The sequence below is a fragment of the Elaeis guineensis genome, chromosome 5 (assembly GCF_000442705.2).
Source record: "Elaeis guineensis isolate ETL-2024a chromosome 5, EG11, whole genome shotgun sequence".
In the NCBI taxonomy this organism is placed as follows: domain Eukaryota; kingdom Viridiplantae; phylum Streptophyta; class Magnoliopsida; order Arecales; family Arecaceae; genus Elaeis; species Elaeis guineensis.
Genome location: NC_025997.2, coordinates 125,175,969 through 125,195,848, shown reverse-complemented (window position 1 = coordinate 125,195,848; position 19,880 = coordinate 125,175,969). Strand labels below are relative to the sequence as shown.

The window sequence follows — 19,880 nt, the reverse complement described above, 5'->3', positions numbered from 1 at the left end:
TAAAATTAAATTAAATTAAATAATTAAATAATTTTTTTATCTAATTAAATTATTAACCAATTCTTAATCGCAACAGCATCCCTCACCGTTGGATTGGATATTCTTTCACTCTAAAATTTTTATTCAGCTTTTAAAAAACATCCTATTGACTATTTCACTGCCTCTTTTGTTAAATTGAATGATAAAAAAATATTAATCAATATTAATTTAATTTTTTTTAATATTTTTTATTATTTAATATTTTTATTTTATTTTCAAATAACTTTTCAGATATTTAAAGAACACTAAATGGCATTAATAAGGAAAGCTTCCATCATTATTTTTTTTTAAATTTTTAAACTTTTTCACATCAACTCATTTTTTTTCTTTTTTTTTTTATAACCAAATTGACACATTTGATCTCATTTTATAGATGATTGGATTATGCTGAAATAACCGGTAGCTATTAAGCATCCAACACGCCCCATCGCTTCTCAATCTCCGACGTATTTGGACTACCATTTCAACCTGATATCCTGATATTCTGAATTTCTATTTAAATCTGACGGTAAATAATAAGCATTAATTTGATTTTGAATGACCTATTAATTAGGATAAAAAATATCCATAAGCATTAATTTGATTTTGAATCCCAATATTATCTCCTACCATCATCAGATTGGATATTCTTTCGCTCTGAATTTTTTATTCAACTCCTAAAAAATATTCCATTGACTGTTCTACGTCTTCCTTGCTAAATTGGATGGTAAGAGATAATGATTAGTATTAATTTGATTCTTCTTTTAATATTTTTTTCTCTCACTATTTAATATTTTTTATTTTATTTTCAGCTAACCCTTCAGACACCTAAGAGATATATGGTAGGAATATTCAAATCAGAGGTAGTCGAACACTCAACGATGCCAAAAGTGAGGGATGGTGCCATATGGATTGTATCCCTGATTTTAGCATCAGATTAGCATAAAAAATTATAAATTCAACCTATAATTTTATCCTGTGTAGCAATAAAATTGTGGATTCAATTTATAATTTTATATTTAGCATCCTATGTGATGCATCATCATGAGTTCGACCCATGATTTAGTGCTGATATGTATTTTTAACCCTGATTAACAGGCCATGCAGAATCAAATTAATGTTTATTAGTGACCATCGAATTTAGGTGGAAATTCAGGAGATCGAGGTTTTAGGTTGGAAGGGATAGTCCAGATACAATGGAGATTGATAAGCAATGGGGTATGCCGGATGCTTAACAGCTATTGGTCATTTCAACATGACCCAACCATGTATAAAATAGGATCAGATGTGTCAACTCAACAACAAAAAAAAAGAAAAAAAAAAGAGAGAAAATGAAGCAATGTGGAAGAATTTAAAAAATTGTAAAAAAGAAGAGAAAAAAAGTGGTGACGGAGGTTTTCCTTATTAATGTCGTTCAATGTTCCTTGGGTGTCTGTAGAGTCAATTGAAAAAAGAATAAAAAATATTAAATAATGAGAAAAAAAATATTGAAAGAAGAATCAAATTAATGCTGGTCAGTATACATTATCGTTCGATTTAAAAGAAGAGGCAATGGAACAATCAATGAAGTATTTTTGGAAAGTTGAATAAAATATTCAGAGTGAAAAAATATTCAATCCGACAGTAAGAAATATTATTCGGATACAGAATCGATTAATAATTTAATCAAATAAAAAATTTATTTAATCATATTTATTATTATTTTAATAAAAAGAAGAGGCAATGGAACAATCAATAGAGTATTTTTGGGAAGTCGAATAAAATATTCAGAGTGAAAAAATATTCAATCCGACAGTAAAAAATGTTATTCGAGTTCAGAATTGATTAATAATTTAATCAAATAAAAAATTTATTTAATCATATTTATTATTATTTTAATAATAATTAATTTGTAACCGACAAGTCAATCTAGATTAATAATGACTATTATTTTTGGAAGAGCAATTAAGGGTTCTCCTCCGGTCTTTTCGGTGGGTCACACGATGCACCATAAAATTTAATTTAGTATGTATGCCATCACCCATCCGGTATAAACACCGTGAGAAGAAAACACATATGAAGGAAAACTAACCCATGAACGTGTTCCACACGATATAAAATTATGGATCCAACCCACGAATCTTCTTTTAAATTTTAGTGCCAAATCAATATTAAAAAAATTATTGATTTGATTTACGATTTCATCCTGGATGATAAAATTATGAATTTAATTCATAATTTTATACATAGCAACTCAAACAATCATGGACCTATAAATAAGTTCAATTTAATGGGCTCTTAAAATTTAAATTTTTTAAATTATTTTTTAAAAAATCCGGTTATTGTTTCTGAAAAATATATAAAAATATTTTTATTTAAAAAATTATAACGAATTGCAAAAGGACATACAAATCCAAAACTGTCATTTGGAAATATGTCATAAATAGTTTATATATAATATTCTGTAAGCAAGCATGTGGCGGTGGTTCGAGGAGTACAAATGCAGGGCGGCTTGCTTTATGAAAGTAGAGGTGAGAAAGAGACAAGCACTGACCTTTGAATCCGTGCGATGGTGGTAGAGATAGAGATGAAACTTCATACAAATCAGTGAGACTTTCAGAGGAGCTCACCGGCTTTTCTGACCAGATCTCTCGGTTCCAAGCCACCTTCAGCCGTTGACGTCACCGTTAGGATCATGGCGGCGATGCCAAGCGCGGCGCCGTTAGTCAGCCCGGTGGCGGTGGTGGGCCCGCAGTTTTGCGCGCCGTACCCGGTGGATCTCACCGTCACGAAGAAGGCCATCAGCCTGTCGGACGGCGACTTCGCCGTCACGGACGTGAACGGAACCGTGGTGTTCAAGGTGAAGGGCACTGTTTTCAGCATCAGGGACCACCGTGTCCTCCTCGACTCCGCCGGCAATCCCCTCGTCTCTATGCAGCAGAAGGTCAGTTTCCCTTTTTTTTTCTTTTTTTTTGGTTGATATCTTAAGAAAGAGGACTTTTCTTTTGATTGTTATTGTCTATTGTTTTGTGTCCTACCTCCAACTTTTTATTACTATTTTTTTCTCTTGATGTTTGAGTTTTTGATCTGAATGAATTTTTATCGTTATTTTTTATTTTCACCATCATTTTCGAAGAAAAAAATAAAGGTTTTTTCATTTCTCATGAAGTGCTTGCTGAACTCCATGATTTTTCCTTTATTGATCTTTTGGCTGAGGATTTGGGAGAAAACATCTTTCCATTCCTTTCATTCTGCTAAAAAGATTCATCCACTCGATCTTCTTCTTAAATTTTTTTAAAGGAATTCATCTACTTGATCTTATCAACTAGCTGAATCAATGAACTAAAATTAGCTAAATCTCTCAAAAACACAACATATTTTTCTACCCAGGTTTATCCTCTCTAGCAGCCCCCTTCTCAACTAATGAGATTAAAAACGCTATATTTACTCTGGCAAAAAACAAATCATCTCTAGGCCTAGACGGTTTTCAGATCTCTTTCTATCAGAAATACTGAGACATTATTGGGAATGATTTACTCAAACTATTCTCAGCCTTTTTACAATGGTTCTTGTGGTCTCTTCAGGCTCAACTATAGTTACATATCTCTGATCCCAAAAAAACAGACCAAGCAATAGTAAAAGATTTCTGACCAATAAGTATTGAAAATGGGCTTATCGGTCAGGTAAAATGGAAGAGCTCGTTTTTGATTGCCAATCCGCCTTCGTCAAAAGAAGATTAATTTTGAGAGCTACATTTTAGCTACAGAGATTATTTCCTCCCACGGAGGTTTTGAGAGCAAATGGATAGCTTGGATAAAGGCACTTCTCCAATCTTCATACTCTGCCTTAGTCGTTAATAACTCAGTTGGGAAATGGTTTCATAACAAGAAGGGTTTAAAGCAAGGTAACCCCCTTTCACCCCTATTTTTCATTCTGGTTACAGACGTTCTCGCCAAAATTTTTAAGGCTACCAACTTCGAAAGGTTGATTCATGGAATTGGTCCTCCTGGCTTCGAATAGTGTTTATAGTTTGCCGACGACACCCTAATCTTTTGGAAGCTGGTTTATCTCCAGCTAATCTTGTACAGCTTCGAAATGGCAACGAGATTAAGCATCAACTTCTACAAAACTCAACTCATTGGCCTAGGTGTCAGCGAATCTCACTACACTGCTAAGCTATAAGGTCTCTTACCTTCCCACTCGTTATTTGGGTCTTCCTTTGCACCACTCTAGGCTGAACAAAAGCGATCAGATCTTTCTTATTGACAAAATTACAAAGAAATTGAGTGGATGGAAATAGAAAACTCTAACACTTGCTGCTTGAATCACCCTAACAAACTCAGTTCTAAATGCCATCTCAGTATATTGGATGTTAGTATTGAAGCTTCGCACAGAGGTAACACAGAAAATGGAACGGATTTCTCGACAATTCATTTGGGACAGCCAACGGTCACAAGGGAATGTAAAGCATTTATTAAGCTGGAACCACATCTGTAGATCACAACCATACGGTGGTCTAGGAGTTAAAAACCTCATGACCATTCTTAATCAAGCCCTCCTTCTAAAATGATGGTGGAGATTCACTCGTTCCCCACACAAGCCCTAATGCCTCCTTCTGAAAAGTATATACTATTCTAAAAAACCTATTTTGGAATCCTCGAGGCGACTGCTCAGAGTATCCTCTCTGATTTAGAAAAATTTATTAAAAGCTCCTGGGCCTGTTCAAGCAATGTTTCCATCCAAAGATGAGCAACGGCTGTCAAATATCATTTTGGCACGATTCCTGGATCCGAAATAAGGAACTCAAACTCCTTTTTCTCAAGCCATATTTCTTGGCTAGAAAACAAAACAGCTCTGTTAGTGATATCCTCTGCCTTTCAAGCTTATACACATCTTTTAAATACCCAATGAGCTCTCAAGCATCAAGTGTGCTTCGAAACTTATCACATCTACTTCGGATTGTATCCCTCTCTTTTGGCTCGGACACATGTCTCTGGAAGTGGAATACTAATGGCATTTACCAAGTCAAAACTGGCCACAACTTTTTCTTTCATGGTGGAGTAATCTCCTGCATCGATAAAGTCTTCTGAAAATTCTCTATTCCTGAGAAGGCCAAACTCTTTTTCTGGCTCTGCTACCATGATAGAATATTGACAAAGAAAAATCTGATTAAAAGAGGTGTTAACATTGTCGGAAGGTGCCTCTTCTGTGACGAACAAGGTGAATCCTTAAACCACCTCATGCTACAGTGTGAATTCTCCAAAGCTTACTGGTCTATTATTCTATCCAATCTTAACGTTCTCGAGCTCCCTCAATGCTTCTCTAAAGTTTAGGACTCTTGGAGGTACACTCAAATCATCAAAACTCGATTTTTTGCTCTCGAATGTCTGTTCATTATCGCAGCATGGTGCCTCTGGAAAGAACGCAATTATCGAGTTTTTCAATTCAAAGCCACCACCCCACCGTAGATGGTAAGAAAAGCTATCTTAACCTTTTAAAGTAGGACCTCTTCGATTTCTCATCCAAACGTCAATTTCTCACTCTCTCAACTTACCCAGATTCTAGACTGAGCAAAGCGCCTGGAGAAGCCACAAAATAGCCACGGTGAAGTATCGCTTCAGAGTGCATCTGGGATATGGGTACCAGTTCTCCTTAACTCTTCAAAACCAGCTCCATGGTCCATTCTAAAGTTCCGCCCACCCTTCGGGTGCTTTCTGAAGCCTAGCTTCTCTTAAGAACCAAGTTTCCCCCATACTTCGACCAAGACGGTGGGTGCACCACAAGGACCGTTATTTTACTCTTGGCCCCATCCAGTGTAGTTTTTTATCCAGTGCCAATACTTTTCTCTCCCACCCATCTGGGCTGATATGGCATTCCCATGCAAGCAACGAGCCCAACCCATGTAATATTTGCCAACCCCACCTCTTGTAATGTTTGTAAATCTCTATCCACTTCATTGTACTTATCCCACTTTAATATCAATGCACTACTCAGCCAAAGTTCCTTACTTCCACTTGGATTTCCAAGAAAAAAAAATTTAGTTTTTCCCTCTTCTCCCCCAATAAATTGCAGATCTAGCAAGTCCATTATCTATTTGCTTGGCGTTTAGGAATTCCTTGGATTATCTCATCGAAATCAAACTTTAGTATCTTGAATTTAATCAATAAAATAAATAATCAAAAATTTTATTTACTAAAGATGTGTTTGGTTAGTCATTAAAAAAATATTTTTTTATTTTTTAATTTTTGAAAAATAAAAATCAAAAAGTAATATTTAGTAACACCATAAAAAGTAAAAATCAAAATAATCAAAATAATTACTTTATATATAAAGAAAAAAAATTTTGCTTTTCAAAACTTATTTTTTTAATTTTTTTTTGCTTCCACACATCTAAAATGCCAAAATCAAAAAGTAAAGAGCCCGAGTCATTCTCCTTCGTCGAGTTCTTCACTTCTCCATCCCCTTCTCCCTCTTTTTCTGAATCATTCTCTCTCGTCGAGTTCTTCACCTGCTGTCCCAAACGTTATTTTTTGCTTTATAGCAACGTAGTTACTAAATATATTTTTTACTTTTTTACTTTTACTCGATAACAAAAATAAAAAAAAAATAAAAATTATTTTTTAAAAATCAAAAATAAAAAATCAAAAAATTACTATCTATTGTCTTGTGTCCTACCTCCATTTTATTTATTTTATTTTTTGATATTTGGGTTTTTGATCCTAATGAATTTTTATGGTTAATTTTTATCTTCACCATCATTGTCTAAGAAAAAAGTAAAGGCTTTTCATTTCTCATGAAGTGCTTGCGGAACTCCATGAGTTTTTCCTTTATTGATCTTTTGGCTTAGGATTTGGGAGAAAACATCTTTTCCTTCCTTTCATTCTACTGAAAAGATTCATCCACTCGATCTTCTTCTTAAATTGTTTAAAGCAATTGATCTGTGTGATCTTATCAACCAGCTGAATCAATTAACTAAAATAAGCTAGATCGCTCAAAAACACAACATATTTGACAATGAGGAGAAACCACAGCAACTCTGGTTTTTTCCCCCACAAATTGCAGATCTAGCAAATCCATTATCTATTTTCTTGGCGTTTAGGAATTCCTTGGATTATCTTATCAAAATCAAACTTTACGACCTTGAATTTAATCAAGAAAATAGATAATCGATAATTTTATTTACTATGCAATAATTTGGTATGAGGTAGCAAGCCAAAACGCACGCTTCGACTTTGTATATTATAGTGTCAGTAATTGTTAGTATGACCTCATGTATCCATGGCTATAAGTTTACAGATACTGAGTGCACACAGAAGATGGCAAGTCTATAGGGGAGAGAGCTCCGACTCAAAAGACCTACTATTCAGCGTCAAGAAGTCATCGCTCATCCAATTCAAAACCGAGCTCGATGTGTTCTTGGCTGCTAACACCAGTGAGCAAGCTTGTGACTTCAAGATCAAAGGGAGCTATTTTGAGAGATCATGCACCGTTTCTCTTGGGGAGTCTAATACCATCATAGCCCAAGTAAGAATGACAATTTTGATAATTTTTGGGTCGCTTTAATTTTCTCACACATCTTTGGGTGTGCTCATTTGGTTCGTTTGATTGATGGTTGATGATGGTGCAGATGAGTCGGCAGTATACGGTTAAAAACTTAGTTCTTGGGAAGGACACGTTTGGGGTGACCGTCTATCCATACGTGGACCATGCCTTCGTCGTGGCTCTCATCGTGATTCTTGATGAGATTAATAAAGACAGAGATGGCGGAGATTGATGTCGGTTTACATGTCGTGGACTCTGTGTCAATAATAATAAATGTCTGGATTTTTATCATCTTTTACTCAAAAAAAATAAATAAATAAATATCTGGACTTTATGAAGTGTTGCAGAGTATCTATAACTTTGAGAGAAAATATTGTAATCTGAGCTTCTATAAATAAAAAATAGGCTTATCCTACGCCTGGTAGTGTGTATGTTGTTAATTCATTTCTTACCTTTTTTTTTTTATTATTATTAACTTTGTTTTCGTTTTTGGTGTCTTGGTTGAGGTTTTTTCACAAAGAGTGTATAAGGTCTTATACTCCGGTGCCTCGATTTGATTTGTATATGGTTACTGATCCGTTATAAATGGCCTTGATTGGTTCTCACTACCAGTGAGATCTGGATTATTTGCTCCTGATCTTTAACCAGGCTAAGAAACTTCAATTTAGGAAAAAAGCAAGAAACAGAAAGAATGAGCAATTCATTTTGTCAGAGATTGTCTGGGGGATGAAAATGAACAGTCTAAATGCTATAAAGAAGAGTGTAATATGCAATATAAACAAGCATTGTATCATATTTTACATCTGTTGGGTATAAAATACCCACAGCCGAAGTCTTCAACAGAATCAACGATTCCGCCCACGATGCCGACCTCAAAGGAAGACTCCGCCCAGACTCCTACGGGAGCCGGGCTTCATCCTCGACTCCAACGGCTGCAGACAGACTTCGTCCGGACTCCTACGGGAGCCGGACTCCGCCGACGACTTCAACAGCAAGTAGACTCCGCTCGGACTACTACGGGAGCCGGGCTCCATCCTCAACGTCAACTGCTGGTAAGCCGTCCGGACTTCTACGGGAGTCGGACTTCACCTTTAACTTTAGTTGCAGGAAGACTCCGCCCGGACTCCTACGGGAGCCGGGCTTCATCCTCGACTCCAACGGCTGCAGACAGACTTCGTCCGGACTCCTACGGGAGCCGGACTCCGCCGACGACTTCAACAGCAAGTAGACTCCGCCCGGACTCCTACGGGAGCCGAGCTCCATCCTCAACGTCAACTGCTGGTAAGCCGTCCGGACTTCTACGGGAGCCGGACTTCACCTTTAACTTTAGTTGCAGGAAGACTCCGCCCGGACTCCTACGGGAGCCGGGCTTCATCCTCGACTCCAACGGCTGCAGACAGACTTCGTCCGGACTCCTACGGGAGCCGGACTCCGCCGACGACTTCAACAGCAAGTAGACTCCGCCCGGACTCCTACGGGAGCCGGGCTCCATCCTCAACGTCAACTGCTGGTAAGCCATCCGGACTTTTATGGGAGCCGGACTTCACCTTTAACTTTAGTTGCAGGAAGACTCCGCCCGGACTCCTACGGGAGCCGGGCTTCATCCTCGACTCCAACGGCTGCAGACAGACTTCGTCCGGACTCCTACGGGAGTCGGACTCCGTCGACGACTTCAACAGCAAGTAGACTCCGTCCGGACTCCTACGGGAGCTGGGCTCCATCCTCAACGTCAACTGCTGGTAAGCCGTCCGGACTTCTACGGGAGCCGGACTTCACCTTTAACTTTAGTTGCAGGAAGACTCCGCCCGGACTCCTACGGGAGTCGGGCTTCATCCTCGACTCCAACAGCTGCGGACAGACTTCGTCCGGACTCCTACGGGAGCCGGACTCCGCCAACAACGTCAACCGCAAGCGGACTCCGCCCAGACTCCTATGGGAACCGGGCTCCGTCCTCAACTCCAACCGCTGGTAAGCCCCTGTCCGGACTCCGACCGCTGCCAAACTTCAGCCAGCAGATCTGCACTCCCAGGCCACAATCACGGCCACGATCCTGCTCCACTTCCTGCGGCGGACTCCGCGCAGCTCCATCACCCCCTGACAGATCGCAGTAACGGTCGCCACACTGTTCCACTCCCTACGACGGATCCCACGCGGCTCCATTACTACCTGACAGGCCACGATAAACGGTCACGATCCTGCTCCGCCTCCTGCAACGGATACCGCATGATTCTCCCATCCGCTGGCAAGATGCGACAGCAAACGCCGCCCCACTTCCCGCGGCGGATTCCACGTGGCACGCCCCAGTGATGGCCACGAGTCTACTCCACTACTCTTCGCAGCAAATTCCGCCTGACCCTGGGCAGCCCACTACCAGGCGGTTACAAACATCGCCATCAATCCGTTACCTCCTCCGCCTATAAAAAGGAGGACCCAGATACGTTATTCTATAAGCTCATTTCTTATCTCAAAACTCTGCTAAATTCTCCGTTCGAGCGCTCCATTCTTGTTGAGGCAGAGAACTGACTTGAGCGTCGGAGGATCTTGCCGGAGCAACCCCACCTCCGATTTAGACTTCCCTTGCAGGTCTCGGCGGCGACCGCGACTTCCCCGACTCCAGCTTCTCCGGCGCAAGCGGATTTTTGCACCAACAGGATTGGCGCTAGAAGGAGGGCGCGTCTTCGCAATACCCTTGTTCTTAAAGGAGCGCTCAACGAATCCACTTCCGGCCATCTTCTCCGGCACCCACTCCTCCTTCCTTCATCTAATGCCTTCTTGCGAGGCCTCTGCACAATTATCTTCGGCTATGGTCGCCGATGAGAAATGACCGGATGACCGGCCTCTGCCGGATCCCGTCAATGCCATCTCGGGGGAATCCCGGCGGGGGATAACCAACATACCAGCTGCATCCCCCAAGCGGCAAAAAGTTGAAGAACCCATAACCTTTACCGAAGAAGACACCCAGGGAGTACAACTCCCTCATAACGACGCGATCGTGGTTTCCTTGAATATAGCAAACTACGACGTCCGTCGCATTCTCGTCGACAACGAAAGTTCGGCCGACATCTTGTTCTACGATGCCTTTTCAAGAATGTCCACTCTTGGCGGTCATCTGAGACCGATTTGCTTCCCCTTGATAGGGTTTACCAATGACGCCGTTCCGACAGAGGGAATGATAGCTTTGACTGTGACCGCGGGTCAGTATCCAAAGCAATCTAGGGCTCTGGTGAATTTCTTGGTGGTAAAGGCGCCATCCGCCTACAATGCAATCCTTGGCCGACCCGGCCTTAATGCTCTTCGAGCTGTCGTATCGACCTACCATTTGAAACTGAAGTTCCCCACCAGCCAGGGGATTGGAGAGGTCCGGAGAGACCAAGCCCTAGCTAGACATTGCTACAGCATCGCCTTGCAAAGAAGCGATCAATTGGACCCCTGTCCTGTCGATGGATTGGATGCTCGCGATGACCTCACTGAAGAGAGGGGCGGCCCAATCGAAGATCTAGTACCAATCCCTTTGAATGATGGGAACGCGGATCATGTGGTGCTAATTGGTTCCAACCTGGGGGAGGAAGTGCGGACGCATCTTATTGATTTTCTACGAAGAAATGCGGACGTTTTCGCTTGGGTCCCAGCCGACATGCCGGGGATTGACACAGAAGTCATGGAGCATCATCTAGCTGTCGACCCAAAGCATCGACCGACAAAAGAAAAAATCCGGAGTCATGCCCCGGAGAGGCAGAAGGCGATAGCCGAGAAAGTGGATAAGCTTCTCAAGGCCGGATTCATTAAGGAAGTCAATTATCCTGATTGGATTTTCAATGTTGTCTTGGTTAAGAAAGCAAACGGCAAGTGGAGGATGTGTATAGACTTCAAAAAGCTGAATAAGGCTTGTCCAAAGGACAGCTACCCCCTTCCCAGGATCGACCAACTGGTGGACGCTACTTCAGGCCATGAGCTCCTCACTTTTATGGATGCGTTCTCCGGCTATAATCAAATTAGAATGGCATCGGAAGACGAAGAAAAGACAGCTTTCATTACTAATCGCGGCCTTTACTGCTACAGGGTCATGCCATTCGGCCTCAAGAATGCAGGCGCAACCTACCAACGGCTGGTGAACAAAATTTTCAAAGAGCAGATCGACCGAAACATGGAGGTCTACGTAGACGATATGCTTGTAAAAAGCAGGTCTTCCAGAAGTCATGTCGCCGACCTCGAGGAAACCTTTGGCGCTCTTCGAAAGTATAGAATGAAGCTGAACCCAACTAAATGCGCTTTTGGGGTAACCTCAGGAAAGTTCCTAGGCTTCATGGTATCAGGGCGCGGGATTGAGGCCAATCCAGAGAAAATTTGCACCATCCAAGAGATGACCGCCCCAAAGTCGATCAAGGAGGTTCAGTGCCTCACAGGGAGGATAGCGGCTCTTAATCGCTTTGTCGCGAGGTCGGCCGAACGATGCTTGCCCTTCTTTCAAACCCTCAAGCGGCCGAAGAACTTCTGTTGGACCTCTGAATGCCAACAGGCATTTGAAGAATTAAAAAGCTACCTTAGCTCACCTCCGTTGCTGGCGAAGCCTGAACCTGGGGAGGAACTATTTTTGTACCTGGTGGTCTCTCCCACGGCCCTCGCGGCCGTCCTTGTCAAAGAAGAAACGAAAGTCCAGCGACCAGTCTACTACATTAGCCGCACGTTGAGGGACGCCGAGACCAGGTACACCAAATTAGAAAAACTGACCTACGCCTTGTTGATTGCAGCTCGGAGACTCCGACCCTACTTTCAAGGGCACACCGTGACGCTACTCACTGATCAACCGATCAAGACGGTTTTGCATCGGGCCGACACCTCCGGAAGAATGGCAAAATGGGCGATTGAGCTCACAGAATTCGACATCAACTACAGACCTAGACCAACAATAAAGGCCCAAATATTGGCAGATTTCATAGTAGAGTGCACTATCCCAGAGGAGGCCGAACCTGAGCAAAGTCGAAGGCCCGGTTCCATTTAGACCGGACGGGGGGAGAGGCCTTACAACGCCCATTTGTGCCCCCACAGCCCTGTTAGGGACAGGAGGAGAACCTCACCCTAACTTGAGCAAAGTCGAAGGCCCGGTTCCATTTAGACCGGACGGGAGGAGAGGCCTTACAACGCCCACTTGTGCCCCCACAGTCCTGTTAGGGACAGGAGGAGAACCTCGCCCTAACTTGAGCAAAGTCGAAGGCCCGGTTCCATTTAGACCGGACGGGGGGAGAGGCCTTACAACGCCCATTTGTGCCCCCACAGCCCTGTTAGGGACAGGAGGAGAACCTCGTCCTAACTTGAGCAAAGTCGAAGGCTCGGTTCCATTTAGACCGGATAGGGGGAGAGGCCTTACAACGCCCATATGTGCCCCCACAGCCCTGTTAGGGACAGGAGGAGAACCTCGCCCTAACTTGAGCAAAGTCGAAGGCCCGGTTCTATTTAGACCGGATGGGGGAGAGGCCTTACAACGCCCATATGTACCCCCACAGCTCTGTTAGGGACAGGAGGAGAACCTCGCCCTAACTTGAGCAAGGTCGAAGGTCCGGTCCTTTTTGACCGGATGAGGGGAAGGCCCTGCAACGCCTATATGCGCTAAGCCCCTCCCAGACTCCTACGGGAGCCGGGCTCCATCGCCGACATCAACTACAGGACAACCCCGCCCGGACTCCTACGGGAGCCGGTCTCCGCTGACAACAGCAACTGCCGATAAACCTTGTCCGGACTCCTACGGGAGCCGGACTTTGCCTATGACTTTGGTTGCGGGAAGACTTCGCCCTGACTCCTACGGGAGCCGGGCTCTGTCCACGACGCCAAGGAAGGCTCCGCCCGGACTCCTACGAGAGCCGGGCTCCGCCCACAACTCCAACTTCAAGAGGGATTCTCCGTCCGGACTCCCATGGGAGCCGAACTTAGCCTCGACTTCAGCAAAAAAAAAAAAAGAAAAAAAAAGAAGAGAAGGAGGAAGAAAGAAGAAAGGAAAATGAAGAAGCTCGACAAACAACTATTCGATGCAAGATGCAGACAAAGTAGCAAAATCTCCTTTTCATTTAACAAGATATACGTTACAAGACCCGATGGGTCAAGAAAAAAAGATATACAAGCCTCACGAACACGGTTCGGGAAGGATATACCGGAGGCCGCTCCCAGCTGCAAACTCCTCTCCCCGTCTCTGTCCTTCTCAGCCGCATTCTCCAGTGCGTGTAACGGACCTATCGGCTCTCGCCTCGCCTCACTTCGCTCCATCTCCGAAGTCCCAACCTTAGGGGGAAAAGGGTGGGATAGATTCCCGGGGGCGATAAGGGCAACGACAGCAGTGACGAAGACCTGTTTCAAGAAGAGCCGGAGTCACCTTGGAGGCAGCGGTGACGTCAGGGATATGCTCTATCTCCGAATGCTCCACGGCAGTCGCCACCCAAAACGCTCCGGCAAGGTCGGCATGCGCTACTTCCACCGTCCCCACAACAGATTTTGCCGCCCCACCGTCGACGCCGACCGCTTCTGGTCCCTCAGCCCCGACGGCATCAAGGATCCCGCCACAGCTTGTAACGACAGCTCTGCCCTCTTGACCGGTATCACCCTGCCTTGCTACTCCAAAATTCTCGGGCAGGATAACTTTACCGGCGGCCCCCGTTATTAAACCCCTGTTGTTGAAGGAATTCTTCCTCGAGCCCCCTTTAAAACGACGGAGATCCTCACCGGTCGCCGTTCTCCTCCTCGCCTTCCTCCAAGCCCTAAACATCCCTTCAAGAATGGACTCCGGGGTAGAGGACATAGTGTGGGAGCCCTCAGAGAAAAATTGGGGAGCTGAAGAAGGCAAGGACTAGTGCGAGGGAAGTAGCTGAGTAGCTAGACTCTCAGGCGAAAGAAAGGTATCGTCCTATCAACAGGATGAAGCCACGAAAGGAGATTAGGGGGTTTAAATAGCCGACGGATCCTAGCGCAGTTATGGCGGCGGATGTTCCTGGGCCAACTGGTGCGTGCCATGTGTCCTGCATGTCCCCCTCACCGCTATCGAGGGTTGACCATCCACAAATTTCCGTAGCACGACACTTGGAGTCGCGTTCTGGCGGGGGTTCCGAAAAGACTCTTCAGGCCACCTTCACCAGAGAACGGGCTCTGACATGCGCACATTTAATGCCGAAATATCTGGGGGCAGCAGTGCGTGGGATTCGAGGGGGCGGCTTCGACTGTACCCATCTCTCTGTACTTCCTTCGTTCGAATTCAAACTCGAAAGTAGGGGGACTGGTGTTGGATATAAAATACCCACAGCCGAAGTCTTCAACAGAATCAACGATTCCGCCCACGATGCCGACCTCAAAGGAAGACTCCGCCCGGACTCCTATGGGAGCCGGGCTTCATCCTCGACTCCAACGGCTGCAGACAGACTTCGTCCGGACTCCTACGGGAGCCGGACACCGCCGACGACTTCAACAGCAAGTAGACTCCGCCCGGACTCCTACGGGAGCTGGGCTCCATCCTCAACGTCAACTGCTGGTAAGCCGTCCGGACTTCTACGGGAGCCGGACTTCACCTTTAACTTTAGTTGCAGGAAGACTCCGCCCGGACTCCTACGGGAGCCGGGCTTCATCCTCGACTCCAACGGCTGCAGACAGACTTCGTTCGGACTCCTACGGGAGCCGGACTCCGCCGACGACTTCAACAGCAAGTAGACTCCGCCCGGACTCCTACGGGAGCCGGGCTCCATCCTCAACGTCAACTGCTGGTAAGCCGTCCGGACTTCTACGGGAGCCGGACTTCACCTTTAACTTTAGTTGCAGGAAGACTCCGCCCGGACTCCTACGGGAGCCGGGCTTCATCCTCGACTCCAACGGCTGCAGACAGACTTCGTCCGGACTCCTACGGGAGCCGGACTTCTCCGACGACTTCAACAGCAAGTAGACTCCGCCCGGACTCCTACGGGAGCCGGGCTCCATCTTCAACGTCAACTGCTGGTAAGCCGTCCGGACTTCTACGGGAGCCGGACTTCACCTTTAACTTTAGTTGCAGGAAGACTCCGCCCGAACTTCTACGGGAGCCGGGCTTCATCCTCGACTCCAACGGCTGCAGACAGACTTCGTCCGGACTCCAATGGGAGCCGGACTCCGCCGACGACTTCAACAGCAAGTAGACTCCACCCGGACTCCTACGGGAGCCGGGCTCCATCCTCAACGTCAACTGCTGGTAAGCCGTCCGGACTTCTATGGGAGCCGGACTTCACCTTTAACTTTAGTTGCAGGAAGACTCCGCCCGGACTCCTACGGGAGCCGGGCTTCATCCTCGACTCCAACAGCTGCGGACAGACTTCGTCCGGACTCCTACGGGAGCCGGACTCCGCCAACAACGTCAACCGCAAGCGGACTCCGCCCGGACTCCTACGGGAGCCGGGCTCCGTCCTCAACTCCAACCGCTGGTAAGCCCTTGTCCGGACTCCGACCCTGCCAAACTTCAGCCAGCAGATCTGCACTCCCAGGCCACAATCACGGCCACGATCCTGCTCCACTTCCTGCGGCGGACTCCGCGCAGCTCCATCACCCCCTGACAGATCGCAGTAACGGTCGCCACACTGTTCCACTCCCTACGACGGATCCCACGCGGCTCCATTACTACCTGACAGGCCACGATAAACGGCCACGATTCTGCTCCGCCTCCTGCAACGGATACCGCACGATTCTCCCATCCGCTGGCAAGACGCGACAGCAAACGCCGCCCCACTTCCCGCGGCGGATTCCACGTGGCACGCCCCAGTGATGGCCACGAGTCTACTCCACTACTCTTCGCAGCAAATTCCGCTTGACCCTGGGCAGCCCACTACCAGACGGTTACAAACGTCGCCATCAATCCATTACCTCCTCCGCCTATAAAAAGGAGGACCCAGATACGTTATTCTATAAGTTCATTTCTTATCTCAAAACTCTGCTAAATTCTCCGTTCGAATGCTCCATTCTTGTTGAGGCAGAGAACTGACTTGAGCGTCGGAGGGTCTTGCCGGAACAACCCCACCTCCGATTTAGACTTCCCTTGCAGGTCCCGACGGCGACCGCGACTTTCCCGACTCCAGCTTCTCCGGCGCAAGCAGATTTTTGCACCAACAACATCAAATAAAAAAAATATTGTATCATAAATTTTGAGTTTGGCTATATGGATTTTGCTTCGCATTATGCTTGCATTTAACATTATAACTTTTGTCAAACAATATTTAATATCACAAATCTATCGTTAATAAATTTTAGTTCAGGTGGTTCCCTCCCTCTTTCCCTTTTTTTTTTTTTTTTTTTTTGGGGGGGGGGAGGGGGGGATGGAATGTAGGGGAAGTAAGGTAATTCCCCCACTCAACTCAATTAATTTCAATAGGTGTACGTACGACAGCAAAGAAAATCTGGAGAGGTACAAGGGAAGAGAAAAGAAAATTAAGGTGAAGCTAAGATAGTACCTTCTCGGAATCATCTAAGCAAGAGTTTGAGGGTAAACTCTAGGTGACAACGACCTCTCAGAAAATAGTTCCAGGGTGATCACATCTCCTTTTCACCACTTGATCAATAAATTCTAGTTTCCGTGAGCAATAACTCCGCCGGTCACCCCTCTTGGTCCCACCAAAAAAAAAAAAAAAATTCACATAAGCCCATCAACTTCTAGATGGCAACAATGGCAGGCGGTGGTGGAAATTGAAGCACACAAAATTCAAATTACCATGGTGATGGGCAATTCTCTATCAACTATCCTCCACAAATTGCAGGACATTCTACTAATTGAGTGGTAGATCTTTCAACCATATTGACAATTCTCTGTCCAATTGTCACGGCGGAAATTGAAACATATGAAAGGATCAAATTCGCCATGGGTGATGGGCAATTTTATGTCAACCATCATCCATGTACCACAGAACATGCTACTGATTGACGGGAAGATGCTATTAAACTATATGGGCAATTCCCTATCATATTGTTGTGGTGGAAACTGAAATGCATTTCTCTATCTAGTATGGTCCATGTATCGCAGGACATACTGCTGATTGACTGAGATCCTGCTCGATTATATGGGCGTGCAATTCTTTGTCAACTTGTCATGATGGAAACTAAAACACACTGAAGGATCAAACTGTCGTAGTGATGGGCAATTCTATTAACTATCATCCACGTCCCGCAGGACATGCGACTGATTGACTGCTAGATTCTATTGAATTATCAACGTTGCCGGCGATCTCCTCACGCTACGTGATAATTTTTCAATGTAACAGCATGTAAAGCACATAATAGCTGGTACATACCTCAAAATATACCATGCATATAAGTTTATGATTGATGGATTTGAGTACGTTTCTACGTTGCAATAGATCTAAATAGCATCCCATGAAAATTATCTGATTCACATCCGTTTATTGCACCAATCTCCAATGACCATAAACGACTGAGAATTTAGAAGAAAAAGGTGCAATGATTCATTACCCCATGGGAGTAAATATAGGATGCTGGTGCCAAATCAACCTAACCAGGAGTGGCCTTGTACAAGAGAATATATAAACTTATTTAATCTAAAATTTTTTATAGTTTTGACAAATTTTTTTTTTTTTTTTGGATTGAATATAGTTTTGAGAAATCACCTTGCTAGCCGTAAATTTCCATGCTATTGCTGAAAGAAAATAAAATAAGATCACATTGCTCATTCCTTATGTGTAGTTTAAGCAATCAATGACTTAATTTCTATATATAAAGTCTGGTAAAAATCATAAATGAATGGTACAAAAGTTAGTGAGCCTAAGGTAGCAACTTACCAGGCTAATAAAATCTTTGGCAGTTATAACAGTTGAGATCGTCTTCCACCTTCACCAGGATTTAGGCGACCGTGGGTAATTGGGAGAGAGATGCCCCCTGTTTTTTTGGCTCATTGCTTATGGACTCTTCTTATCAATTAATTTAAAGAATAAATAAATAAAAGCTAGTTAGTATATTATAATGCTAGTAGTTGTTAGTATCACCTATAAATTTTCAGATGTGATCTCAAGACAACGGATGGAAAGCTTATAATGGAGACAGCTTGTACTCAAACGATCTATTGTTCATTTGCCGAAAAAAAAAAATCTAGTGTTTAGCTTCAAGAAGTCTTAACTATTTCATTTCAAAATCAAGATATATTTTTTGTACATGTTAAGCTACTTGTAATGCTTTCTCTTTCTGCATCCTCTAGAATCTCTTATGTCTTATATACATATGTGTTCGTGCGTGTGTTTGATATGTGCATGTTGCGGCCAATCGCCTCGTCGCCCGATCGCCGGGGAGCGTGCACCTGCAAAAGGAAGTCCGCACTGACCGGAGGCGGCTCCGGCGGGGACCCTCCGACGGTCAAGTCAGAGAGGTGACTGGGCAACAGTGAAATGTAGACAAAGAGCTCCGAGAGAGAGAGAGAGAGGGAGGGAGGGAGGAGCAAGCCTGAGTTCTTGGAAGAGACGGAGCGGATCGGTCCCCCGCACTGTTGCCTTCCCCGGTATATATATAGTGGAGCACGGTATGGCGCCGTCATTAATGGCGCAGACAAGTGAGGAACTGTCAACTCACTGTAGACTGTCAGAGCCGCTGTGAAAATGTCATGTCGCCGTGTGGCCGTCTAATCACCAGGGTTGACCTCGCTCTCGGCGGGACAATGCCCCTGGGTAACTGTGCCGCATGTCCGTGTCAGAGCTGACAAGGTCTGGCGGCTGTACGGCGATGGGAGGAGACGGCCGACCCTTGGTCGGTGGCCAGCAGAGTGGCGTCGGGTTCCTCCGTCAGTCGGCGAGTTTCATGTGAGTCGGCCTCTGGGTTTGGTCGGTCGGGATGGATACGCCCGACATACCTCCAGTCGGCGATGGGCCATTGAAAAGCCGTCAGTAGCGTCCGTTAGTCGGGCACTCCCGGCTTTCAGTCGGGGCGCTCCGACCGTCAATCGATCGATATGCCCGTCAGTCGGAGACGGTCAGTCGGTCGGTCGGCCAGTCGGAGACGGTCAGTCGGTCGGCCAGCCGGTCGGTCGGTCGGTCGGTCGGTATCCCACAACAGTTGCCCCCCTCCACTCCTGAGTCGGACGGCAAGCTGGCGACTAGGAGTGGATTTGTCGCATGTGAGGATCCGACCGTGCCGCCGGTCACCACGGCGCCAGGCGCCTCATAAATGTGGAGAGGCTTACTGGCGCCCGACATCCGGTCGGCGCCAGGCGTCTCGTCCCATCAGCATCAGGTGTCGGTCGGCGCCGGACGTCCCGCCGTGCCGGATGTCCCGCTGGTGTCAGCGATAAAACCGGTGCCAGGTGTCATGTCCCATCGGGAAGTGGAACCGTCGTGTCCCATCGGGAAGGGGAA

At 45.3% G+C, this 19,880-nt stretch overlaps 1 protein-coding gene across 1 annotated transcript; it reads left to right on the top strand.

Annotated features, from left to right (window-relative positions):
* Positions 1-2,522: 2,522 nt before the first annotated feature.
* Positions 2,523-7,954, top strand: LOC105045928 (protein LURP-one-related 15). The gene is made up of 3 exons (XM_010924370.3): positions 2,523-2,941; positions 7,294-7,521; positions 7,625-7,954. Exons 1-3 carry the CDS (start codon positions 2,693-2,695, stop codon positions 7,769-7,771), a joined length of 624 nt encoding a protein of 207 aa, XP_010922672.1. The 5' UTR covers positions 2,523-2,692; the 3' UTR covers positions 7,772-7,954.
* The last annotated feature ends 11,926 nt before the right edge of the window (positions 7,955-19,880 follow it).

Coding starts and splice junctions, on each gene's coding strand:
- LOC105045928 (XM_010924370.3), top strand. CDS start 2,693: ATGGCGGCGATGCCAAGCGCGGCGCCGTTAGTCAGCCCGGTGGCGGTG. Junction 2,942..7,293: donor TCGTCTCTATGCAGCAGAAG/GTCAGTTTCCCT, acceptor ATAAGTTTACAG/ATACTGAGTGCACACAGAAG. Junction 7,522..7,624: donor CTAATACCATCATAGCCCAA/GTAAGAATGACA, acceptor ATGATGGTGCAG/ATGAGTCGGCAGTATACGGT.